Source organism: Aythya ferina, assembly GCF_964211825.1.
Source record: "Aythya ferina genome assembly, chromosome: 2".
Taxonomy (NCBI): Eukaryota; Metazoa; Chordata; class Aves; order Anseriformes; family Anatidae; genus Aythya; species Aythya ferina.
Window position 1 is genome coordinate 62,685,091 of NC_140297.1, and position 27,532 is coordinate 62,712,622.

Genomic DNA, 27,532 nt, shown 5'->3' on the forward strand with positions numbered 1-27,532 from the left:
AATCTGTTGGATTCTTCATTTTCTTTCCCTTTTCCTTAGGAGATTTCATTCAGACCTTCATTTAAGTGATCTTGGTTTGGGGCTGTTGTCTTTCCTTTGCTTTTGAGGGTGGAGTTCCCAATAATACTACGGATATGCAATTATAAAAACTTGCCTTGTTTTCTTCCCTGTAGTAAGTTCCAACACTAAATGACACTATTGGCACTGTAAAAGTTTTGTTTTGTTTTCCATTTTACAAGGACACCGTACTATGCAATGAGCTCTTCTAGTCATAGCATTTAGAAATAGGTAGGAAAAATCCAGAATTGCATCTTTCTTTTCAAATATATTAGAATCAGCGCAAGTTCCTTGGCAGCCATTGCCTTGGCCATGGCTCTGTTTTGCAGTTCATTACCTCCACCAACCAATCTGAAGTGGCAAAGTGTCTCTTTCTAGTCCTCCTTCCATCTGGGTCTGTAATGTGACTAGCATCAAGTTACCAGTGGAAAATAACAGGAGCTGCTGTCTCCAAGATCACTGGTTCCTTTGAGAGATTTCCCATCGGAACATGGCAAGGATGATTAGCGTCACAAAAGGTAATGGATAAAACACTATACAGAAAAAAAAACACACTCTTTTTGTGGTTCTAGAGTCAGCATTAGACTTGTTTATTTCAAGATTTGTGTTTTCTCATTTGTCTAGCCTTTCAGTAATCACACTCCTTCAAAAAACTAAAGTTTAAGAGGATATTTCCATTTCAGTATCATGTACGTGTCAGCTTTTTTTTTCTCCAAACCAGGTTACCGTGACTTTTAGGAAAATGAGACTTGAGTACTTTTCACTGCAAAACTTCGAGGAGTTTTCTTACTTAATGAAAAACAGAACAAAGTGAAGGGGAAAAAATTAAGCTGTGCATTCCATATGTGGTCAGTCTCTTTTTGACTAGTTACTGTCTAGAAGTTTTTTTTTAAACTGAGTCTTTTTTTTTTTAACAGATACTGGAAATCCCTTTTCACCCCATTGCTTAATGTAGCAGGCAACCTTTTAAAGATGCTAGAAATGGAAAGTTCAGTTGCAGAGGATCTCAGTTGCATAAATAAGACTACAGAAATTATTATCTGTCACTTTTAAGTACTTGAAGAGGCATACCGGCCTCAGTGGCATTTTTGAAGCACCGTTCTGGTTTAATTAGGAAAAACTGTGATCCAACAATCCAACAACAGCAACTGTTTCTTCAGGCTGTAGTTCAGATTTTGACCAGCCTGCAGTGTTTGCTGCTGCTGAGACAACTAACAGTGCTTTGGCCAGATTGGATTAGCGTATGGATCCAGCTGGAGAATTTTCTGGGAGCGGCATGGAAGTTTAAGTCTTCAGACAGTCTTTCAGAGTGACAAAACAAACAAACAAAAAAAAAACACAAATACAGAGAACAGGTGATGTGGAGTCTGGAATTTATATTTTTTTTTGGTGGTGATCCTGGTTGATACAACTTTGTGATTAATCATTTTTTTTTGCAGTAACTTGTCAAAATGAACTGTGGTTGTACTGGAATTTTGCTTGGTGCTGGCTAAAAATCTTCTAACATCAGAATTACTTCCTGTATTGTGGTGATTGCGTTGAAGGATCTGTGTTTATGATCTAAGATATTTCTCCTTGAAGAATCTTCAGCCCTCTGCAGTTGGGGGAGCTGATCATCCTAGGGATACCTTCCACATTAAAGATACTAAGTGAAGCTATGCCTGAGTCGGTTTTTTGAGAAATAATCGGCCATTGAGAAATAATCCAAGGTGTTAAGTATTTAGAAATTGTATTTTGTGGACTCTGCAGCTGTCTGAAATTTTTGAGAGTTCAGGAGGAGCACAACCTGTAGCACTGCTCAGCTGAAGTCATGGATCAAAGTAGTTGCTGTTAATAAATGCATAATGCCATCGTTTGGCAACGTGCTTTTGAGTTGACGCTTCTTTTTGAAGCCTTGATTAATGCTGCTGCCCAGTTCTGTGTAGGATGAAGGTAAGTCTTTGGTCCTATCTTAAAAACAAAAACTCATCAGTTTAATGAATGATAGCTTGTTTAGCGTGTCTGTAGTCTTAGCTTTATAGCAGTTGTTTGGGATCTTTCAAATCAAACAGCTGTTGAATATGGAAATCTCACTTGTTTTTATTTGCAGCTGACTCTCTAAGGTTTTTATTAAATGGGGAGCTTTCAAATATGTTAAATTGTAAATAAATAGCTTCATGTTAATCTAATGTATCTTCTTTAGACTTCCATGCAGCACTGAAGCTTTTCTTAAATTTTTGTAGGCTCATTAGTAAATTTCCATTTCAGTAGAAACAAGTAGATGATAAAGCATTTACCTGCAAGAACTAATTTGAATAGGAATCCATTTGACTGTTACTAAGGCAAGTTCCTCAAGATGGCACGAGCTTTGACTGTGGGAGAGCAACATAAGATTTTTTTTCTTCAGCTCAGATTGTGAAGTTCAGATAAAATAGAAATCCATAGTACTGCAAAGCTGTTATGCTAATATTTTGGGTTCTGGTATATGGAAATTACTAGAATATGCGATGTACTCTTATCCCTAAAAAAGCAAATGGCTGTAAAATCCCTGGTGAAACCTAGAGACTAGAATAGCATAGGCACTGCAATTGGAGATGAGGTGAGATTTTGTTGGTATTTTGTATTAGAAAGGCTAATTTAAAGGGATACTGTTACACTGTAGTTGAGGAGAAATAGCAAGATCCTTTGTATTTTAGGTCTTGGAGGTATACATTGCTGACAGAAATGCTGAACACATCCAAAATTGCTAACTCAGAGGAAGCTAACAATTGGCAAGTATTTGTTCACCACTTTTCTGCTGCATCAGTGCCAGGCATGGCAGAAACCAATAGCTAAACAACTCAGCAGACATTGAGAAGGAAGAGAAGATGCTAGATATTCACTAATTTACCATGTCAGTATTTTTTTTTTTTAACATGGCATTTGACTGAATGATTTAAGAATTACATGGGAAAATATTTTAAGAATTGCTTCATTTGTCATGTGCTTACTCTTTGTATACATCCTCACCTGCTCTGAAGGACAAGGCAGTGACTGCCCCGTTCTGCCTCCTGGGCTCCAGGCTGTCCTCACCAGTTCTCAGGAGCTCCAGGAGGAGTCCTGGACTACCTCCTGTGTCTGATCTTCGTGCTCAGCCACAGCAGAACATCGCAAGCATGCTAGACAGACCTTAGGGTGTAACCTTATCAGCAGGTCTGTCTCTTTTCCTTTCAGCTTTCCAAACATATGCTCCTGATGTTGGCTGTAAAAGCAGCTCAGTTTTACTCTTAAGTAATTACTAGAAAGCTAAATAGTGGTGGCAGTACTTTGGAAGCAATGGCTTAGCATTTAAACAAAAGAAATTCTTAACATATCAAGAAGGATGTAGTTCTGACAACACAAGCCAATCCAAACCTACCTCAGCTTACATATTTCTCCTTTAGAGACAAAATGCCCATTTTTATGGAATACGGTGGAAGTTATCGTATGGAAACTAAAGAAAATAACCACCTCAAGTAAATGAGGTATCAAATTTTGTGTATTTTGTCATGAGAAGAGGCAGCAGCATATCCAGAAGAGCATCTCTGCAACATTTTTGCTCATTGATTTACTAGCACTAAGCCAAATATTGAAAAGCAGGCATAGAATTCCCTCCATTTATCCTAATTTGCAGAGGTCATTGCCCTAATTGTTCTCTTTTTTGCCTCCAAATTATATCACGGTTAAACTTGGGGAGTTCCCTAAGTGAGCCTTCTGCATCATTCTCTTGACAGTCATGCCAGATACGAAGAGCCTTGTCCAAATACAGCTTCCTTTGTGCTGCCTGCAACAGCAAGCACTTGCAGAGATATTCAGGAGAGACGGCATTTAGAGGCAAGGTATAAGATGTTGAAAAGAATTATGACTGGCTCTAGGAATCTCTCAGTTCAGTCCTGTGACATGTTTTGTGGATCGCTTCAATAGCAGAACGTTTCACCTGGGATATTTTCAGAGCACTCAGCACTTATTTTCAATATTTTTCACTGTTCTGATGCGTGATTTGCAAGCAAAGAGCTAATGGAGTGCTGAGTAAGTCAAGGTGCTCTTTGTAGAATTATGTGGAAGACTTACTAATTTCCATGTGCATAAAATTCAGGTTTTTTGTCCTTTGTAAATTTCTGTGATACTGTTGCTATCAGATGTTTCATTTTTTTGACATCCTGCGTAATGTGCTTCACCTGTCTCTCCTTTTGCTTGAGTTGCTCTGTAGCACTTGTTTTTAAGTAGAAAGCGAGTAGTGCAAGCCATACTGTCCTTAAGGTGTGGGTCCTGTATCTGTACCAGGGTCTCTTTTATTCAGAAAAATTTATTCAGAAAAAATAAATCCAAGTCACTTTTTTTGTTAACATTTTCTCATCATCATGCTCTGTATTTTTTTTTTCCCCAAGTAATGAAGGATCCTGCTGTGACTAATTAATCTGTGGTTTGTTGATTAACATCTGCTGACTAGAGAACTAAAGGTATCTTAGAAATTACTCTATGTGCTTGAAATGCTATATAGTACATTGTCGATAGTAATGTATAGGTGAAAATTGTGTTACCATTGTCTTTCCCTCTCTCCTTTTTCAATTCATATCACTGGGGAATGTAATGAATTATATGCATCACTTTGTATCTCTTCAGAGAGCAAGCCCAGCTCTGCAGCTTCCTCTAGATGCATAGTTCTTCCAGACCAAGCAGTGGTATTCTCAGATGTATGTTTCCTAGCCTTAAAACAAACAAACAAACAAACAAAAATCCTTTAGCATCTAAGCAACTTTTTTCCTCACTTTTTCATCTTGGACCTGTATATTTTTTCTTCTTTTGTGATGGCTTTGTTTTGGCTTCATTGAAGTCTGAAAATTCAAGGTACGTGCTGGTTATGGAATTTAACCGCAGAAGGTTGTTGTTCTGGAGCTCTGCAGTTGCTGTCATTTTCAACTGAATCCCTCAACCCAGTTATTTCACAGGGAGCTTGTGCATTTGGATTTTCCATGTAGGTCAGTTTTGACAACTTCTTGTTGCTTGTAATGTCTTTTAAACTGCATTGCAGTATGACTGAAGCTTTATCAGGCGTAGGGGTTTCTTTTAAATAGCACTGAAAACAAAAACAAGGTAAGCTTTGGCATGCCTGGGCTGATTTTAAGTGTAGATTTTTTAACTTTATATAAATATATATATATATGGAAACCTGTAGACCTGACTTACCTCATCTGTCTTGCCCTTACTTTCCCTCCTTTTCCCACCCCCAACACCCTAATGCCTTAGTTAGCAGGATCGCTTCTTGCCTCTCCATGGTGTGTTAGGAGTTCCAGCACAAGCAGTGGGTTGGGAGCAGGGGCCACTCGTTCTGGCAGCAGCCAAAGTCTAACATGGTCAGTTAAACCACTGCTTCACGGCCATTTTAATCTGTCAAGTTGTAGAAAACGAGAACTGCTTCTGCTTTGAGAGGGAATAACATAATTTGAAAAATGCTATCTTGAATCTGTTTCAGTATTCTTCTGAAGTACTTCCTTGCTTTTAATGGCTTTTCTGAATTATTTGAATGGGATCTGTGGCCAGAACAATATGCCAAGAGTCTGTCCTCAGTTACTGCACTTAAATTTTAAATTATGCTCGAAGAAAGTTGATGAAATTGTCTCCTTGTATACTGAATGTCAAATTCTTCTTGTTGTTGACGCAGTTGCTGATAGGCAAAAGCAAATTTATCGCCAGCAGACTTCCCTGTTATGTTTTGCTGGGATCAACTCTGTGGGTCTGGCAGATGTTACTTCCATAACTTGAATTTGGAGCATAAATTACGAAATGGCGGAGCTTTGGATTTCTTCCCTTTATAAGTGTCTGAGAACACAACGTTGAACTATCTGCATGACTGCACGAGACACCGTCCTTCGCGATACTGTAGCTACAGGGGAGAACAGCCACAGAGCATGGTGTTGAGCCCACCCCAGCTCCCAACAGGTTTTGTTTGGGTTTTCCTGTACATTTATTGAAGCATTGCTTTGCGTTTCGTACAGTGCCGAAGGCAAGAACTAGCCTTTGCAAAAGTTTCTAAAATCAGCCTTAAAATTAAAAGCATCTTGTAGCCTCTGTTTTTTGTGGTCATTTCTGGGCTCTTAATGCTTTATTTGCTCTCAGTGCTACGTGTTAGTCTGCAGCCTCATAATGAAATTTGATTAATCGTGTAGCTTCACTTCTGTATCAAAACTAGTACCATCAAGGCCATTGGGCATCTGCATAAAGGTGCAAGTGCTGTTGTGTGCGCATACTGTGAGTTGTACAGGGATGGAAGGAGATAATGTGCATTATTTTTGTTGTCTGACAAGCTTATTCTCCTCTTTTGAATCACCAGCGTTAAGCTACTGGGGTGATATTTTAACAAACAATGACACGAGTTAGAACTCATAAAATGGAAGAAATTCCATCAAAAACCTAGCTCACCAGCTAAAAATAAAATGTTCCTTGATGTAAATATTCTGTATATCTGTGTTGTTGGGAAGTGCAGCATTTTTCTGTTGCATTTGATCTCTTTGTAATAACTATCTGGGGCTATCAGGTGCACTAAAAATCTCTGCCCCCTTTCTCTCACCCACTGCAGTTGCTAGCAGTTGATGCATCCTTGTAGTCTGTTGGTGCTAGTAGATACACTAGTTAGCAGATACACTGAGACTGGGTCTTCTTGGTGGGAATACCTGAAGCATGCTTCTTAGGGCAATTTAATAGAAGGCTTACAAATTGTCCTGCTTGGGGCTTGGGAAAGCAACTTGAAACTCTAAAGTACAGATAGGATACGTGGTCGCATTCCCAGCTGTGTGGTTGTATGTCACAGGGCACAACATGAAATGCTGTTTGACTGCCAGTAGCCAAGCACTCGTTAGGGAAGAGTGGACAGACTGCTGGTGAGTTCTGCCAGAGTAGTTTGTAAGTAATGAAGGGGTAGGAAATGCTTATACAACATGCAGAGAGCACGCTGAGAATCTTCAGTATCGATTAGTTAGCTAGATCACTCGATATGTTTAATGAACCCTCATAAATCCAAGTGTGTAAGTCACGCTTACGTGCTGAAGGGTTGGATTTTAGCCAAACAAGGTTCTAAAAGTATTAGGAGATCACAATAGGAAACTGATCCTGGACTTTCAGAGCCATATGATAGCCGGAAGATGTACTGTGGTGCGTTATCAGGAAATGTAATATGTGAATGAGAAGATACCTCTGTCCAGTAGGAGTTATTCATCAAAAAACAACTAGGTATAAAGTTGGAAATGGAATTGGACTGCTTGTCCACTTCTGTACTTGCTTAAATAAGGATGAAGGAGGTAGAAAAGTTGGAGGAGGTTGGAAAGAGGCCACATTCTCAACGTGCCACAACAATGAATGGTGAAAAAAGCAGCATCATTAAGATTTAAGGATAACAATTCGTTTCTGTTATTATAGGGAGGAGATGCTTGCAGCCTAAGTTCCTTTAAAGTATCAAAGTTGCAACAAGAGCTGATGGAACTTGAACAGGAGAAAAACGTGCATTGAACACATGCAAGTTAACTGTAGATAAATTCAGTAACTGATCTTCCAAAACTCCTGTTCTGTGATAATTTATGAGCGATTTGGAAATGAAGGTGAAAGATTTGTATAGCTTAGCCAAAAGCAATTGTTCCTGAGTTGGTGATGGGGGGGAGTGGTTTTTTGTTTGTTTTAATTAAAAAAATATATATATATATTCTACACCTGTTTTCATGTTTTCCTTGTTTTCCAGTTGTTTATTCTCTGTACTTACCTGTTTTCATATTATTCTAGAGACTATGTTTTGTAGTTTGCAGGCCACTCCAGCAGTTACTGGTAGTCTCTTCAGACCCAAAAATGCGTTTTAAATAGAAAAGAAAAAGCTAAATATAGAGGGAGGGCAAGGTAAAGGCAGTCAGCAGTAGTTAGACAGGAGATAGCAATTGAATGTTTGGTTTCCAATTATCCTGCAAAGTCAGAGGATTTTTTTTTTCTCATTTTTTTCATTGTGAAATGACACATTTTATGCTGAAACTAGAAAAGTCAGGACATTTCTAAAAGAATCGCCTAGTGTGAATTAGGTAGCTAGATCTCGGAACGCATTGTGATCCATGGAGTGACTGGAGTTAGCACACTGCCATGGTGCTTTCCTGGCTTCATGGTGTGGCAGCAGTGCAAAACGTCATTAGAAGTGGGTACAAAAAGTGGGAGGAAGCATTTTTGGTGGATGTGTCTTTGTGTTATGTTAAGGCAAAGTAAATTCTATTTGTTTTCCCTGTTCTCTTCTGTTTTCTTCATAGTATTCATAGCCCATTGGAATCCTCTGAAGCTGCAACTCAAGGCTTTCCAGTAGGGAGGGAATCCTTTTAGGTGAATTTGCATTGAACAAGCTTCTATATGGGAAAAACAAAGGTTTTGCTTGTTTGTTTTTGTTTTACATTTCTAGATAAATTCAGAATACTTGAATGTGTCTGAAGAGGCTGGCTAGACTTGTTTGAATGCACTTGGGTTCTCTAATTCTGCATCCCCTGTAGGCAGCAGAGAAACTTCTGCTTGACAGCAGTGGAAGCAGCATTTTCCCCATAGTAAGGTACCAAATCACAGAATATCCCGAATTGGACGGGACCCATAAGGGCCATCAAGTCCAACTCCTGGCACCACACAGGTCTGCCCAAAAGTTTAGACCAAATGTTCCTGTTACGGGTGTTTTTTCTACCGTTTCAGTGTAATTTTGTATTTGCTATTGCAGCCTTTTACTACCTTCATAGATGTTTTGAGCTCAGAACTGCCACCTCACCCTTGGTGCTGGGTTTGGGGACACACAGATCTGTCTGTGCCTGGGGCTGCAGTAGTTCAGGGGCCATCCTGTATGGAGAGTGCTGCTCCAGCTGCTGTAACCATCTCGGGTGCGCTCCTGGTTTTCATTGGATCCTTTCAGAGTTCAAAATCTCCTTTCCATATGTTCAGTTTCAATGGCAACATGACGAGCAGTTTAATCCTTGGGAAAAGGGCTTGTTGTGTGTGTGTTCTGCTTTAAGTACTGCAGCATGTTAAGACGAGCAGGGAGCCTGACAGGGGAGAAGGGACAACTCTTCGCATGTTGAAGTGGAATTGGCCACGTGAGTGTTGGCCGTGCTGCAGCCCATCCGTGTTTCTTCAACAGTTCAGCAGAGAGCCTTCTGTGAGATTATGGTCGACTGAAAAAAGGATTGTTATAAATGAGGTCTCAATTCAATCTGAATTTTGTAACATTTATAAAACAAATATTTCTAAAAGGTATAAAAGCTATAAAAGGTATAAAAGGCAAGTAAACAGCACTGGGTGTGCGGGGAGTCTACGCTCCACCAACATGCACACACAAACATCAAACTTTCTAAATATACAGGACATTGCTTTACATACTAAACCAGAGTATGCCTATACATACGTACAATCTGGAAAGGTAACAAACAATCCTTTAAGTTCCATGACTTAACAGTCTCCATTTTTCATTCCTTTTGAACAATATGTCTCACTTTAAGTTGTCAAGCAACTCGGTCTTCAGGCCTTATGTATCCCGTTCTTCCCAGATCGAAGAAAAGCATATCCATCTCCTTTTCAAGGCCAATAGACCTGGGTCAAAAGGCACGTACAGGTCAGCAGGGGGCGTAACAGCAAAAGCCTTCGATGGCTGTAGCAGCAGAGGGGCCCATGCCATAACAGTCGGATCAGTAAAGGAGCCCACAGCTCCCTCACTATCTCGCAAACCACGCGTTTGTGATTGTGGCTCCACATGGCTCTTTAAGGCCTCAGAGACTGCTCGCCAGGTGCCGAGCAATCCTCCTGCAACCTTGTCGTTTTTAGTTGCAGAGTCCCACACCTTGACCTCAGTTTGGCCCCATCTTTCAGGCTCATAAACTGTCTGACTGTTAAGAAGGAGAATGAGCTGTAAGGTTACCAGGACAGTCTTTGTTCCTAAGGATGTATGATTCCCCATAATGCCCAGCTGCTTACCAGCGAGAGGCAGTTGTGTGCACAGGTCCGCTTCTCTCAGCTCAAGATTCTCTCCAGCTCCAGTGCGCCTATTTCCAGCGACGAGCTTCTCTGAGCGGTTTGCCAAGTCTGGCCGAACCTATCTTCATGAGGCAATCAAAATGCCTGTTCCCGTCCTGGTCTCCATTCTGCTAGCTTGTTCCTCTTCACTTCTTTTTCCTGCTTCTTTATTGATCATTACTTCATCGTGTTGCCTTTTTTATCTTGAGGGCAGGCTCCCATCTTATACCCTTCTCTCCACAGCAGTTCTTTTCAAAACAACTTTTCATTGGTTAAACAACTTTGAATGTAACAACAACAGCAAACACCCAGAAACATCCATGCCTTAACGGCTGGAGAACAAGAAACCGGAGACTGCATGGAGTCTCCGGAATCACCCTTCTTTGTTCCCTCTGAACTCTTTTATATTCCTGATGGCCTCATCCTTAAGAGTTTAATGTTATCTCAATCACGGGGTTTTCCAACCCCCATGGTCACATTCCCAAATCTCCCCCTTTATTAATATCAACCATTTTCTTGACACGAATTACCACTCCATATATAACAGGATGATGGATGAAAGAATATGCATCTTATAAATGGCAGAATTAGAGGGAGGCTCAGCAGGGTGGATAAATAATACTCCAGCTTATCCGGAACAATGTGTGCATCTTGGGTGGGGTGCTGAGACGAAGACACGGCTTCAGTCTGGCTGCGGAGATAGTTGGGAAAGCCGTGTCTTTCAGGAGCTTCTGTCTCGTGCAAACTCAGTAGGGAAAGGCCTTTAAGCTCCTGCTGACCATTCCCAGAAGAGCAGTGGATGTGCATCCCTTGCAAGCAAACACTTTGAGGCACAGCTCTGACATGTCTGACCACGGAGAAAGGCAGAATCCGTAATAGTAGCAGTGAGGTGCCTGCCAGCAAACCCGCCCCTTCTGGCCCTGGTACAGCTGTCGTTTTGGGGTTGGTGTTCCCAGCAGTGCTCTGCTGAGGTGGTAACGCTGTGTCTCTGTCCTCATGCACAGCCAGACCCTCTCAAAGCACGCGTTAGCTCATCTCTCACCCAGGGCTGGGCTTGGAGAACAAGCGCCGCTAATAACGGAGCCAGCCTGCAGGAGCTCTGCTTGCAGCATTTCAGCAGCTGCTAATCCATTTACAGGATAGCTAATCAGATTGTTCAGCTCAATGCCCCAGAGACTTCAAGCTCCACAATTGTAATTGAGCTGGCTGATGTGTATAAGCTAGCTTGTGGATGAAATCCAGCCAGTGATTACAGTGGGGAGACACTCTTGTCTGCTGAGGTCCATAGCTACTTTCTGTTTCCTAGCCCTGAAGTACTTGTGTTGGCCTAGGGCACTTAGCTCAGGACGAGTTTTGAAGCTGGGAGTTTAGTCTCAAAATCAGTCATCATTTTGGGTGGCTGATGGGGCTTAGACAACTTTTTTTGTCTTTTTAAAGTACGGGGGCAGTGTAGTTGGTTCTTTTCCTTTAGTGTAAATACGTTTACAGTAGTTTGCATCCAGATTTCTTAGTTTAAGAGCAAAGTTGTGTCACTCTCTGTGTTTAGGTTAACACGTTCACAGCACTGCACATGGAAAAATTAAACCAGAAAGCATCAGTTTCATATCTTTTTATCTAGTTCTTGTTCTGGTGTGAATTGTCGTGTTGTCGTGTTGAAATAGCTCCTTTGCAAATTTCCCATGCAAATCACATAGGTTTGTTTGTTTGTGGTGATGTGTGTGTGTTTTGTTTTTTTAAAACTTTTCTTTAGCTTTTGTGACTTCAGTAATTAGGGTAATCCGAAATTCCGCCCCCCTTAAGACCCTCAAATAATAGTTGACATAAAGGAGAAAGCTTAGTGTGCTTTGGCATAGTGACAGAAACTGATACCAGGAAGATGGCTTATTTATAAACTTTAATTTGGGCAATATCATCTTCAAGCATTGTAATGGGAGCGATGGAGAAGTGCTAAATGTGTTTAGCACTACTTTAAAATGTGATTGGAAAAATGAATATTTATAGAATCCAATAGTGACAGTTGGATTTTCTGATTTAAAAAAAAAAAAAACCCACAAACGCAGAGTTTTCCTTGAAACTGAAAAAGATTACAGCTTCTCAAAACCTTGGAATGTAGTGAAGGTTTTCAGGTATTATGTTTTAAGAGTACTCGGATCTAGAGCTAAGTGCTTATACTGTGTGTGATACTACCAGTTTTAATGAAGCTGTTCTGTTTTCTTCTAGGTGAATCTGGACTGGGAAAATCAACATTAATCAACTCATTATTCTTAACAGAATTATATTCCCCAGAGTATCCAGGTCCTTCACACAGAATTAAAAAGACTGTACAGGTACGTCTTGGGGTGGAAGACTGCAGCTTGAGTAAATTAACTTGCAATGTAGTGACATAAAATGCTATAGTTGTCACATAAGTACCTGTGTTTTAAGTAAGTGCAGCCACAGTGTAAACCACAGAAATATTCACAGAAATATTCAGGGTGTCACTCAGCATACAGTAACTACACAACTTTTAGGTTATGAAAATTGTAGGATGTTGAAAGGAGGGATCCGTGAGATGCTTTGTGTGCTGCCTGTGCTTTACAAATGTGATACAGGTGCAGTCCTGTCAGGAAGTGGAATGTCTTATTATCAATTTAAATATTAAGTATCTATATTAGAAATACTTAAATGTGTGTTAAAACCTCTGACTGTTTACGGCAGGCTTTTAGAAACCGTATTATTCGGTCTTTCTACTGACTGCAAATCTTTTATGTAAAAGTATTTGGCAATATTGTGCAACCTGTGTCCTTTATTGTACATTTTTTACCTGTTGTTAGTTGTTGTTCTGACACTTGTTGGCCTAGGGTGAACCTGACTGACTTAAGCACTACATGAGTAAAGACAACGTTCCTGCAAGTGCATGATACGGTTGAAACGCTTAAATCAAAAAAATGAACTTGATTGGTTTGCTTTCTGTAATATTTTGCTATGAATCAATATATTTTTCTCTTAGGAAAAAAAAAAAAAGTATGCTGTTTATATTATAAAAATGTTATTCAAAAAGAAAGTGAAAACTGCCTAATACTAAGAAATAGTGAAACGTCCTCTTAATGTTGTGGGTGGTTTAGGAAATTCCTGCTCTTCAGCATGCTACTTTCTGCCTCCGCAGTTGAGCAACTGAGTAGGAACAGATGAGCTCTGCTCATCTCCCTTGATGCACATCAGTCACTTGTTTAAGACTTTGGATTATCACAAGCTGTCTTCACCAATCTCATACTCACCCCTTGGTGAAGACCAGGTTATGGCTCACAGTTGCTGTAGTCCAGCATGGCTTTACCAGCTGCAAAACGTGACAGTCTCAGAGCACCTCAGCTGTGTCTGAAGTTGTGGTGTACTTACAGAGCTGTCACGAGGGGATTAGGAAGCCTATGTTGAGCTAGTAGGTAGTCAAAGCTCTAAAGAGAAGCTGTAAAATTAATTTTTTTTTTTTTAAACTGGAATTGGATAACACTGCTCCAGTGGTATGACCCACTGACCTTCGTGTTTTGTGGGCTTTCTGATTTTGTTTGGAGCATGGGATTTTTTTCTTCAATCTCAGAACATTGGATTACTTCGTTATCAGAGGGCCAGGGAAAAGTTAGTTATGCTCATACTTGAAAAGGTTAAATAAAACTGCTTGTCAGTTAGGCCAACATCAGGCTTGAGTACTAATAAAAAAACGTATTTGCAGAATATTGATTTTTTTTGTTATTACTTTATTTTTTATTTGGAGGAAAGTTTTTGAACATCCAGAGTTTGATGATATATTTACGTTTCTCTTAAGCTTTGGCCATGTCTGTTAAGCTATTTGGTTGGTTTTAATATAAGATAACAGTGACTGACAAAATGGGCTTGCTAGTTTGTTAATAGGGGTAGTAGAGTATTATTTGAATTAGGCTGAGTTTAGGTATATGGTTCAAAGAAATGTTAAGTGGTGTGGAAAAGATGCAAATAGTTTATTTCTAGTATGATACACTTATTAAGGAAAGGAGATGAAGCTTGGTGAATGCTGGAAAACTTAGGAGAAGGATGAGTTTTATTGGTAGAAGGGCTTCTTGTGATTTTGCTATTGTTGATTACACATTGTTAGCTGAAGCTGAATCAATTCAAGTTCACTTACAGGCATAGTTTTAAATAACTTCAGGATGAGTTGGATTCCTGTCATTAGAAGATATTACTTTGTTATTTTTTTTTAATTGGGAAAAATAGTAAAAATTTACATACAAGCTAAAACAAAAAATTGCAAGACAGGTTTCAAATTAACTCAGCCCATCCCTGATTAATGGTGGATCACTGTAAGGAAAACTAACTGAACGCTCTGTCTGTGGAGTTTCTGGAATCCGAGTTAAGTACTTTCATCTGCTTGGTTGCAAAATTAGATAATCTAATCATCCTGACATGTTGCATTCTTCAGAGATGAAATTGTCTTATTTCAGTTTTGAAGTGAGGATAAAATAGTCTGCCACTACAGCGTTGGAATCACATACAAGACAGCCACAATTGCCAGCACACAGCTTCCAATCAAATGTGAAACCAAAGAGTTAGCAGCAGAAGCTGCTCTTTGGATCCATGGGATCTGCGCTCTTTGCCACTGCAAACCTTTCTGAATTGAAAAATGCTAAGGGTTTTATAGCATAGAGGTGAAACAGACAAAAGAAAATTTAGGGTACCAAAACATCCTAAAATCTTGGTCGTAATAATTTCCTGTTCTTACATGGTGGGAACCATTTACTGATTAGGCATCGTGTAAGAGACTCTCTCAGATAATTGCAAACTGTATTTTGGGCAATGTTTGAAAGCAGCAGCGTGTCGTTTTGTGAGGCAGATTCTTTGTATTCCTTTCATGGAAAACAGCTAATAGTAAATGACTTGATGTCAGATGGATGCAGTCTTGTTTAACCCACTGAAGTTCCTCGAGCTGTGACGTGTGTGGCATCACAAGACTTGGTGCAGTGCTGGAGGACAGAGCAGCGTGACCCAGCTAGCCAGAGTGCATGGGAAAATGGCCGCTCAGAGTAGATTTTCATTAAAAAGTTTTAAATTCCAAGGCTTGAACTAATGTTTTCCATGAATCCCTTGGGAATACTTGTAAAACCAGATGATAGGATGCAGTTGGATGCTTAACTATGAATGACACTCGTTTACAGAGATTTTCTGGGTCTTTGCCAGATGTTGCTGCTTGCTGTGTCTTTGACCATGTATGGGCACGTCCATGCAGGTTACGAAAGAAAGACATGGAGGCTCTATGGCAGGGTCTTCACCTGCTGTCTCTCACCAGCCATGTCTGCTGCTTACAGTGTGTGGTGGATATGGTCTGTCTGTCTCCCATGCTTTCATGGCACACTTACCTAGATGCACTGAGTTTCTTGTTCTGTAGGTATTTGAAAGCTCTGCAAGATACCTGCATGAATTGATGAAACATAAGAATTTAAATCCCCCCCACCTAGAAAGGTATTAGTGCTGCCTACAGGTACTCAGTTACTGCAGGCCACTTGTCAGAAGGTGACTTCAGGAATTTAGCCACACTTACAAGCATACAGGGTCAGGAAAAACATGTGGTGTGGCATTTCTACAGAGCTCCTGACCTTCCTTTTTCATTGTTGTAAACACACATTCAAAATTGTACTTGATTAATTGTTTTTTCTGAATAAGCATTCCGCTATGAGAGCGTAATAATTTAATGATTTTTGCTGGGAATTTGCGTGCCAGAGAATAAAGTCGATACCTTGTAGCACTTGGCAATACTACAGTTCTTAACCTTATCATCTGCAATATTTTGAAAGTGTTACAGGTTTCTTATGCTTACAGAGAGCTCCGTTATGTGAGGGCTCTGTGGTTACTGCATGCAAGATAGCAAAAAGAATTAAAGGAATCAGAAGTTAATCTCCTGCGTGCTAAAGCTTGTGAGTAGTAAACTCTTGGCTGAGTTGACTGTGTGCCTGGGGATTACTGCCTTGAGTTCTGGCATCAATTGTGTACAATAAAATTTCTCTGTAGCGCTCTCGAGGGAAAAAAAGATCTATTCACAACAATTAAAACTTGAGTTTTTCAAATGCTGCATATGCATTCCCAGGCTCTCACTGCTTTGGACTGGACGCTTCTGGAAGGATAGAAATTGTGCAGTTATAGAAGGGGTAACTTGGTGGTGTCTTAGGCTGCTGGGTGTTGTGTGTTTCGGTTTTGTTGTTTGTTCTTTAATCTTGTCTTAAACCTTCCCAACTTTGTGGTTAGGCACGCCTGAGCAGGAGATGGAATTAAGTGACCTCCAAGTCCACTCCAATTTACCTTCTCCTGTGACTGACTACCCAGGTAGCCCAGAGTTGGGCGTCCTTGTTTTGTGAAGATGCATTAATGATTTTTTCTTTTTTGCCTTTTTGTTTGGTGAGGAACCAGCTCATAATTACCGCAGGCTGCAGACAGCCATGGTATTGCTGTATTTGTTTGTCAAGACCTAGCAGCAAAATGGATAGGTCTGGCTTGGATAGGATCCTTGCTGAAAAGTAGGGGAAAATAATGTTCTGCAAATTCAGAGATTAAATACAGAGCCCCAGCTTCTTTGGAGTTATTTATTGCTGTTTTCTGTGCTTCTGAACATGCTCTTAATTACAGTCAGTGTTTTACTTGTGCAAGAGGTATTTAGTTGGACTTTATGCAGAGTGCTAATTTATCTTGTAGTTTGGAGTTGCATCACATAACCAGTGACTGCAAAGAGTTTGCAACAAGTTTCAGGTATGGTTGTGAGCCAATCCATTTCAGCTGTGCAAATGGGTATGTGCAAGCACTTAAGTAGCATTGAGGAGATCTCTCAAATCTTGAGCTGGTCAAGAGGCCATCCAGATGGGATTTATTATCCAAGTTTCTACTCTCTGAAAGTTCATTACTGCATCTTCTCTAAGGGTTCACCTAGTTACTTTTAACTTAATTTTCTCTCCCCAGGTAATGATCAGGAGGCTTAAGAAGTATGTTAAGCAACACTGTGGCGTAAACATCTGCAAACTTATTTGCAGCCATTTGCTGTTAGGAATAAATGTCTGGCATAATTAATTTCTTGATTTTGTGTCAAGAAAGCAGCTTCACTAATAATTAATAGAAATTGTCTTAATATCAGAAAAAGCATGATTAAATGTGTGAGCAGTTCAAAAGAGCCAAACTGCTAATATGATTTTCTTTTTTTCACTGCTGTGGGTCAGATTGGCTGATACAACAGTGCTTATAGCTCTCTTTTCACCGAATGCTGCTTTATCAGTGAGATGCACCTGATGCTGGCATTGGCGATAATTCTTGAGATATGAAGTGTTAGCCATCCATTTGCCGTGTGGCTTGAGCTTTCTGTTTCACGACCTGCTTCCTGCAAGAGGACGGAACTGTGCTGCAGATGGGTGGTCACAACTCGGGCAGGCACTCCCACACCCAAAACTTGCATCATGTCTTGCGCTGCAGCAGTTGTCTTGTTGAGTCAGGCTTCCATCCGAGCCCTGAGCTAACAGAAAACCATTACAGTCACGTGAGCTGTGTCACAGCAGATTGCAGCGAGATTGCATTACCTTCCCATCTCTCTGCCTCTATAGCAGGAAACCCTCACTTTCTAGGATTCCTTTCCCAAGCATTGCACTAAAAGCAGACAAACAAATATGTTATATCTTTTTAATAACCTGGACTAGAGTATAGCTACGTTTCTAGCCTAGTTGGGTTGTTTGGGAAGGGGGGATTAGTGCTCTTTCTCTCTCTCTCTCAATTTTGTACTGGCATCGGTATTGTTGTTTAGAGTTTTTCATCTTTTGAACAGGAGTTAAACTATTGGGACATTTTATATGCTTAAATGGGTTCTATTACTGAGTTTAAAAAAAAAGTTGTGATTTAAATTTAAAATGTATGAATCAACAAATATCAAAATAATTTGGATTTTATAAGCAAAGCAAGTTGCTCTGAAGCAGAAAGGTCAGCAATTCTTTGTCAGACTTCTTATTCATTGAATCCTTTTCCTAGTGTTTAAAATCAATGGCTAAATTGCTAGGCATTTAATCTCATTCATTTTACAGGTTGAGCAGTCAAAAGTTTTAATCAAAGAAGGTGGTGTTCAGTTACTACTTACAATAGTTGACACACCAGGATTTGGAGATGCTGTGGATAATAGTAATTGGTAAGACATTCTTTGTGTTTTCCCACAAAATTCTGTATCTCTTTTGTATGTGTGAGACAATGCGTTCTGACTTTTTTCAAAATGTACACTTTGATCTTCAGTTAAAATGTTCATGGCTTTAAACTTGTCTGCAGTTTGCTATTAACTGAAAACTTAGACTACTGTAGTTTCTATTACCATTATGACTTGATTGAAACACAATCAGCTTGTCTCTAATTATCTTTAAAGTGAATGGAACCTTTAGATCTGTATCAACACTTCCAGTATGCTAAACCTAGTTGAATGCTCTCACAAGATTTGACCAGAAAGTATATTCCTTTGGTGTATTCCTATACTCTCTTTAAGGATTTTCTTTAATGCTATTACAGTGATGGTAATTGTGTTTGAAAGGGTTTTTCAATGAGCTAGTAGATTGTATCTGTACAGCTATGTAATTTGATTGTGTGTTGAGGAGCTGGTTGCTTACAATATACTGTGTTGAATTCTTTTAATTAAAAAAAAAAGTCATAGGGAAATAGCGTACACTTAATTCTTAGCAAAGTCAGACTTTTTTACATAAGTGATGTAACTTACAGGTTTTTATTCATGTAACCTCTGCAGCTGGCAGCCTGTTATTGACTACATCGACAGTAAATTCGAGGACTACCTGAACGCAGAATCTCGAGTGAACAGACGTCAGATGCCAGATAATAGAGTGCAGTGCTGTTTGTACTTCATTGCTCCTTCAGGACATGGGTTAGTATTAGTGTATTTTGTTTCCTTTCTGTCTATATCCCAAACACCCAAATTTGGCATTCTTATGTATGGAAAGTTCCAGATATGGCTTATTAATGACCTGCAGACCATGTTTAATTTCAAAGACAAACTTACTTTGACTTGTCAAACATCAGCAAGCGTGCCAGGTAATAAGTTAGAACACGAGAAAATACGATGGTGCATTAATAACATACCAAGAAAAAAATAGAACAATTAAAAAACACATAAGTATTCAAAAGTGCCAGGATTGCTTCTGATACGTATGTCTTTGCCCAAACACATTTAAATTTCAACTGTAGAAGCTGGTTCGCATCTCAGGCACAGGATTTTTCTTCCCTTCTGAGGTTAATGATAAATCAAAGATTGAAAGCTACTTGCATCCTTTTAAGAATGTTTTATTCACCTGGAGTGTAATCCTTTGACTAGTGACAGTTGCAATATTCATGTTCTGGATTTTTTTTCCCCAGTTATTATGCAATCCTTCACCCCTTCCTATTTTTAACTTGATCAGACTTCTATCTAGTGGTGGAGAGAGAGAACTGCATTTCCAGGGTGTATTAGATGCAGGCCAGCTAGATCTGAAATTTGTTGCTTAGCATTTTATTGTATTACAAGTGATTACATTTCTCAGAGACTCCTTAAGTTGTACCTTCAAAACCAGGAGAAGGAGAAGATAAGTAGCCTATTCTGTTGAATAGATGGAAAGTAGTAAAATCTGTGAAGGAAGTAATGAAGAAATCCTGAGGAATATTCCTCTGGTAGTGAAAAAAGCCTGTTATTACATTCAGCTTCTCTAGTTAGCATCTGAATGGTTCCAGTAACCATTTTGAACTACACAGAGTTCTAAACTTTGGAAAGAAAATGCTATTTTTCTAATGTAGACTTGTCTTCACTAAACTTCTTTTGATTAACATGCATGTTAATCAAACAAGTGCTGTAGTTGGGAACTATCCTTCTCCTTTGGCAGCTGACCATCAGCCAGAAGTTGATTTAGGTGGCTTTTTGAAATGAGAGGGAAAGCATACAAGGGTGAATGGATAGCCACACCAGTGCTCTTAAACTAGAAATACATTAATGTTAGCTATTTAAAGGAATCATGCTGCGACTTTCAGTGGCAAGTAGAAGCTGTTAAACTGGAGATAAATACGTTTTCTGTGATGTTTTGTTTATTCTTTTATGTATGTATGTATATGGTTTCAAGGAGAAGCTAATTTGAGTACCAAATCAATCTGTTCCTAATCCTAATTTATTTAATATGAGAAATAATCTTGTTAAATCCTTTAAGTGAATCCTTTAAGCCTGACTGAACTTGTTATAATTCTAAAGCATTAATGCATCAAAACCTATGGCTTTACTTTAGCAAACAAGAACTATTGACCATTTTGACCCATATCTGGTGTTCTGATGTACCTGTGTGGTGGGTGTTTATTTTTTTTAAGTCATTGCCATCCTCTTTCATAATGTTCTTTTGTTAAACTTAGTACTTCAGAGATGAGATACTTCTGCTTTGTTTGTATGCAGGCCACAGTTTTAACTGTCTTTAGCAATACATATAAAAAAGAATCTTACAGCTCACTCTCAGGAAAGGACATGTAAATAAACATAATTTTCAGAAAGTAGAGCTGGATATGTGAACATGGTATGATTCACAACTATAAACTCCTACCAAGTCAGGTTTTAAATAGGACTATTTTCCAGCTAATGACACGAGCTTTGCAACCTTGGTAGAAGAATTTTTATCACTTGCTTAAATGAATGTAATTTCAGCTAGCAGAATTCTCTTGACTGCTTAGTAACATTAACGTACAATTTACTTTCCTAGCATTATACTATGCTAGGGAATTCCTATAGCAGTTGCTGGTAGTCTTTTCTGAATTTCATTCTACCATCTATCACTTATAAATCAGTGCCTTAAGAACAGTTGTCAGGACAAATCCTGAATCATTTGTATGTTCTTGTTCAAAGCCTTGCAATTTATATTAATTAATGCTGTCTTTCAGACTTAAGCCTTTGGATATAGAGTTTATGAAGCGCCTGCATGAAAAAGTGAACATAATTCCACTCATTGCCAAAGCAGACACACTTACACCTGAGGAATGCCAACAGTTTAAAAAACAGGTGAGTTGAAAGATGAATATTTACGACGTGGACTAATTTAGTAAGCCGGTCCCTATGGAAATGGTGAGATTTAACTTCTTGTATGCAAAATTTAAACCCTGAAGCAGTGACTTGAGACAGCAAAGCTAAGTAATTTATATCTCTAGATTTAATTATATTTCTTGGTGAAATCTTGTTTCTCTCCTCAGGGAAAGATGTTTTAAGTGTAGCATGATTCTTGGCGGGTGAAGTATTTCACTACTGAGATAAAAATCAGTAAGGTAGGAAGGGAACTTTCAAGATTTAGGTGCCTAACAGAAGTTGTTTAAAATAAAGAAAAGAGAACAATAAAACATCCAAACCAACTAACCAAAACCAAACAAAGAATCCCCAAAACACACAAACACACACAAAAACAGTATTTAACAGTATTTACACTGTTACTGACTTTATTAGCACTTCAACATGAAAGTGAATGCCATGTAAAGATACATTAAATATTAGCTTTGAAACAGTATGTCTGTGTTAAGCTTTGGGCTGTTGCGATGTATTTTAAAGATGGTAAGATAATTGCAACATTGACACAAATGAAATTTTCTTTGTGTTTTTACAATAAATTTAGTAGTAATGCTTCCCAAGTGGATTGTTTTATTTCAGCTATGCAAGGAGGAGGATAAGGAGAACACAGAACAGGATAAAATGAGACATGAAGTTGATTTTGTTGAACTGAGTCCCATCCTAGTTTTAAAAAAACACAGGTTCTGAAAAAAAAAAAAAAAAAAAAAAAGAGTTAAGAAATGCTGTGCAAAAAGCTCTTGATTTAAGACTTAAAATGCAATGACATTTTCTGCCTTGGAGAAGTGTAGGCAAGATGCTGTAGACCTGAAGTCCATTTTGTTAGCTTTTCAAGTGGTTTTTCTTTGGATGTAACCCTGTGTGGAAGGGGTAAAAAAAAATGTAGAATGCAGAATATTTCTTAGTACATACATAGCTTTATCAATGAGTTGATGTTAAATGTGGCAGACTTTCCAAAATGAAACTTTGAAAAGAAGTCCTTGCCTGAATTGGAAGCATATATTTCTTGTAAGATTGCAAACTCATGAACCAGAAATATTCCCAAAGGCTCTGCAATGTAGCTGTCAGCTAAATGGCTTAATACTTTTCCATTCCAAAATTCTGGAAAACTAATCAGCTTGTTTCTAAAAATATGCTTCGGACAAATCAGGCACCAAAACAGTAAAGCCTCATTTTTGATCAGGCTGTCAGTTATTCTTACATTTTCATTAGTGCCTGCAAATATTTTTTAACGCAACTTGCCACTGGAATCAGTCCATCAGTCACAAGCTCTATCTAAAATAGATGATCTTGCTTCAAGCAATAGGTGCTCAGGCAAGCTGGAAACAGAAAAGAATAGGTGTGACAGCAGTAGCTGTTGTGGGAATTAAAAGGGCTGAAGTATGCCAGCAGTTATCTACTCAGTGTTTTTTTTATAAGGTATTCAGTTGCTAGACTAGTCTGAGAATTTAAGTTTGATCGTATTAGTTTTTGCCATTCGCGTAAATCTCCCTGTTGGCCCAGACGTAGAAAACTGCTGGTTGATTCTTGTACCTTGCATTGATGGACAGTGTTCCATTAGCTATGAGGTCTTTGGCTCTAATCCTCATTCTCCTGCCACAGGAGTGATGGTCCTGCTAATAATCCCTTGGAGTAGCCAGATGATGTTAAATGTGTACAAGTTCTATGATGTAAGTTAATCACCTTAGTATGCAAAGAGGGGGAATCAGATTTCATAGTCTTATAATAATTTATTTCTTGCTGCATTCGTCAAGCAAATAACATGTTCTTGTTTTTAGATAATGAAAGAAATCCAAGAACACAAAATTAAAATATATGAATTTCCAGAAACAGATGATGAAGAAGAAAGTAAGATTGTTAAAAAGATAAAGGTAAATATATCTTTAACTGCTTCTCTTTTGCTTTGACTGGGGGGGGGGGGGGGAGGGAAAGGGGAGGAGAGCGAAAAGCTTTGTTGATAGTGAAGAACCCACCAAAATGTAGAGGATAAAAAGATGAGAGGTTGTTCTAAGATGCACTGTTTCTTATTTGAGAGAATGAAGTTCTTCTCAGATTTGCTTCAGTCCTTTAATGGGTGAAATTTAGAACGAGAACATGAGATCACATTCTCATTAATAAACTTTTGAAAGATTACAGATCACTTGCTTTCTTTTTTATTTAATCCCTGTTTGACTTCTACCTGCCTGCCACACTTCATTTGACTGTGAGCTTGGTAGGAGGCAAGGATCCTCTTTCAGGAAGGTGTGCAGTGGCATGAATTGCATGCATTGTACTCAATAGAAGTTATGTCTAACCAATTGATATACCAAAACCTTAATTTAGACGAATGACTAAAGGAAATCTGAATGACTGTTGGGCTGTCAGGCTGTTGCATGACTTCTTTGTTTGCTTGTGTTTTTTGGTTTGTTCTTTCATGTTGAAGTCCATCTTGTGGATGGACTTATCTTTTTTGCTCAGTAACTTTAACAGCCTATAAAAGCTTTTACATCTTTTGTTACTGTGGGAATCGCGTAGGATAGATAAAACACAAATGGCACAAATGAATGCTATTCTGGGACTAAGATGTGCTAGCCTAAAGGAGAAGAGGAAGAATAAAAGTAAGGATGGAAGTCCAAAATATTTGCCTTTGTATGCTATTCCTTTCAGCTATTTGAAGCAGCTCTTGACTACTTTGCTTGTTACACTGAAAAGACTTTTGCTTCAGCTGAAAACAAGAACCTGAATTAGTATTTTTGGCAAATGTTTGAAAATTGGATGCAAGATCCAGTCAAAATAACAACCCTTGTAGCCAGTGGGGATACAAATTGATAAATAATTACTGTGCAAGTTAATTAAATAGAAAATGGTTTTGCCTGTGCAGTTTACCAGGTAACAGTAGTGTCTGCTTCTTACCCAGATTTACAGTATGTGACAGTGTATAGGGAATTTCAGAAAGGTGTGTGTGTAGAATGTGTGTAATAAAAACAAGTCAGAGGTCAGTGAATGCAACTATTCTGGCAGTTTGGGCAAGCTGCACTACAGTGTTACAGCACCCAACTGCTCTCAGTCAAGTTTATACATGATATGCTTTTGGTATATTTTTGCATTAGAGAAGATTGAGTTTTAAAGCAATACTTTATGTTGTAGGATCGTTTACCTCTTGCTGTGGTAGGTAGTAATACGATCATTGAAGTCAATGGCAAGAGAGTTAGAGGAAGGCAGTACCCGTGGGGAGTTGCAGAAGGTAAGGCTTTTTCGTTATTTGTGGCCATTTGAAATGTATTAGGATGTTAGTCTTTATTTGAAATGTTTTTAAAATGCTTGGTATAATGTGCACTGGAAATCCATTGAATGTACTATTTTTTATTATTCTGACAGGAACAAGGTAAAGGTTCAGCAACGTGTAATTTTGCAAGCAGATTCCTGTTGAAGCTTCACTGAGGAATTATAAAAACCCGTAGTAACTTATTACAGTTCCTACATAAGATGAGACTTAAATTCCAAGTGTTTACTAGCATTCTTATTTTAATTTCTTACATATAAACTGTGTTCATTTCTTGAACTCTTTTTTTTTTTCAGGGTATTCACATTATAAATGTTAATTTGATCAGCTTGACTAGCATAAATTCAGTTTAAAGTTTCTGTAAGAATTTAAATACCCAAATTCCTATACCTATCAAATACCCAAAATATATTAGCCTTAATTGTTGGGGCTTAGCAACAGGAAGGTAGCTTGTATTGAATTGAATAGTTTTCATAGTTCCTTTTTTTCCCTTTGTTTAGACCTTTCTAACAGTAGAAGATAAGCTTTAAAGATAACGATGTTCTTCTGACAACCATTGCTTGTGCTTTCACATCTATTTACCTATTTGAAACAGCACATGAAAAATAAAGCTCGCATCATGCCATATAAAGAAAAGAATTGTTATAAACTTGCGTTGTTTTTCCATTATGATTACACGTTTTTTCCTTGTAGAGTGCATGTATTGAAGAAAGAGAAGATTTTTCTCACTATTTCTGCCTTTCAAGGGCAATGACTATAAATTCAATATGGGTCAAAATAGCAAAGAATCCAAGCACAGTATGGACCAATACTTTAAAATGCTGCAGCATTTCTCTTTAAAGTACATGTCTGGCAGGAAATGAGGTTTGGCACAAAGCAAAAACCTGCTGCACCAGAGATGATCAAGCTTTATTTTAAGGCTCTTGCGTTAGTATTTTGAAATGTACAAAATGGTACTGCTCTTCTTTATTTTAAAACAAACTTGAGAAATATTTCACACTCGGGTTGTAGACAAGTGCATCAAATTGAATATACAGACTTCCTTTGTCTAGTTGAACAACAAAAGATGCATTAAAATTGAACTAAAGACTTATATCTCCTTTGGTGGGGCTGGAGGGAGAAAGAGACTTCATGAAGTCTGTCTTCTAAAGGCTTTGGGCATAACTGGATCTAGACTGAGGTCTTCAGTTAATGTCTGACCTTCAATAATACAGCTGTGCTGACAGGGCCTCCAAGGGATCATGAAGTTAGTTAAACTGGCAAAACTGTTTCTGCTGAGGTGGTTTATTCTGCTATACTGATTCAGGGTGCAATTTTCTAGTATGGCTTAAGGGAACATACCTTGGCTGGTAAGATGTACTGATAAAGTCGTATCACTAATTCTCTTCTACTGTAAACACGCATCCTGTGTGAGTGAAAAAAGTCTGGGCGTAACCTGTTGAATGAGCATATGAAGTGGAATGATGTCTTTGAGTAAAGCATATATTTTGGTTGGAGTCTCAAGAAAAAATTATAATTTTCCACAGTTGAAAATGGGGAACACTGTGACTTCACAATTCTGAGGAACATGTTGATAAGGTAAGCGACTAATGGGTAACATGGAGTTTTCTAGTATGTCTAACAGGCTGGAAAGTTTTATGTTGGAGGAAAAAAAGATCTAAACTTGTGAGTTCATACTAATCCAGTGTTTTTAGTTGTAAACAAAATTTGTACTCTTTGAAACCAATTTGTTTAACCATATATCTAGCTAGGGGTGCCAGTGAAATTTTTTTATCGGATACCACTCTTCTTTTTGATTTGTTCTTTTTTTTAAAAAAAAAAAAGGTGATAAACGATAAGAACCCAAGTTGTCTGTTAGTGCTGACGTGTACTTAGTTGCAGGCATCTTTTTAAATTTTCAGTGTCAGTATTTTCTAAAGCAACCTTCATTGTGTTAAGCGCTGAGAGGTTTTTCTTCCTATATTCACAGCAGTTCAGTAAGTTCATCTGCTCTAACAATTGCTAGTTCAGTGCAAAATAATCAGCTATTTCTGTGACTTAGCTGTCTTGACAACTCTTATTTAAATGGAAGAATGACAACATTGTGGGGAATGGGGCTTTAATGTCAGAATATAGTTTAAGTCAATCTGCACAAGGCACAGAGACTAATTTTGCACGTAGTATTTTGTATTTGTGCACTAAGCTGATAAATTACACTTATTGACAGAACTCATATGCAGGACCTGAAGGATGTCACTAACAATGTACATTATGAGAACTATAGGAGCAGAAAACTGGCAGCTGTTACCTACAATGGTGTTGACAACAACAAAAACAAAGGGCAGCTAACAAAGTAAGTTTTTGTTGAGATTGTATTGCTCTTTAATCCTTCCGCTATTTTTTTAGTTGGTTTCATGGTGGGAATTACTTATTTCACTTTCTATTCTTCAGTCATTTGCCTCTTTGCTGCATTGTGGTCTGTGAACACTATACTTCTGGCTTACTCATGTTTTGTTCTGTTTCATTAAGGTTTACACTAGTCTTACGTGAATAGGTTAAAAAATGGGGTTTAGTTGGATTCAGTTTTGAAGAGAAACCATACGTTCACTGTTTCTGAGTTGTATTTCATTAGTAGATACTGGAAAATTTTTGTGCAGTAGTGTTTCTATTTTGGTATATATACTCTTTTGGCATTATTTCTTTTTGTATGAATACTCAATAGTCAGCATCAGGGATGTTTTTGAGAGAAAAATAGATTAATGTTTATTTAGAAACTTTGGCAATCCAGACACACTGTCATTATTGAATGGCTGCCATGGCTTCTTCTAAGGTTGTTTATCATGATAGTGGAATTATTGCAACATCTTCATCCATTGTGAGAGGAAAGTTGCAATGCAGGGGTTTTGCTTTTATTTTTGTTGCGGTTTTTGCTCTTTAATGCTAGTAAGTCATCTTGACGGCCACTGACCTTGACGGTCATCTTGACGGCAAGCTGTTTGCCAACACGGTAAAATTATTTGAAGATTTAAAAGCAAGCTTTATTGAATTCTTCATATACAATACTATTTGAGAATACCATGTTTTTTTCATTTAATACATGCATTTTCCCAGTTCTATATTTATCAACAATAATCGGTTATTAAATT

General features: G+C 38.4%; 1 protein-coding gene across 2 annotated transcripts in view; it reads left to right on the forward strand.

Moving 5' to 3' along the window:
• SEPTIN7 (septin 7) overlaps window positions 1-27,532 on the forward strand; it is a 57,866-nt gene that overhangs the window by 20,464 nt on the left and 9,870 nt on the right. For both annotated transcript variants that reach the window (XM_084510104.1, XM_084510105.1), the window contains exons 2-9: window positions 12,283-12,389; window positions 18,117-18,217; window positions 18,818-18,952; window positions 20,974-21,091; window positions 22,924-23,016; window positions 24,272-24,368; window positions 25,934-25,985; window positions 26,614-26,739. In XM_084510104.1, the coding sequence (XP_084366230.1) occupies window positions 12,283-12,389; window positions 18,117-18,217; window positions 18,818-18,952; window positions 20,974-21,091; window positions 22,924-23,016; window positions 24,272-24,368; window positions 25,934-25,985; window positions 26,614-26,739 (829 nt within the window). The remainder of the gene's footprint in view (window positions 1-12,282; window positions 12,390-18,116; window positions 18,218-18,817; window positions 18,953-20,973; window positions 21,092-22,923; window positions 23,017-24,271; window positions 24,369-25,933; window positions 25,986-26,613; window positions 26,740-27,532) is intronic.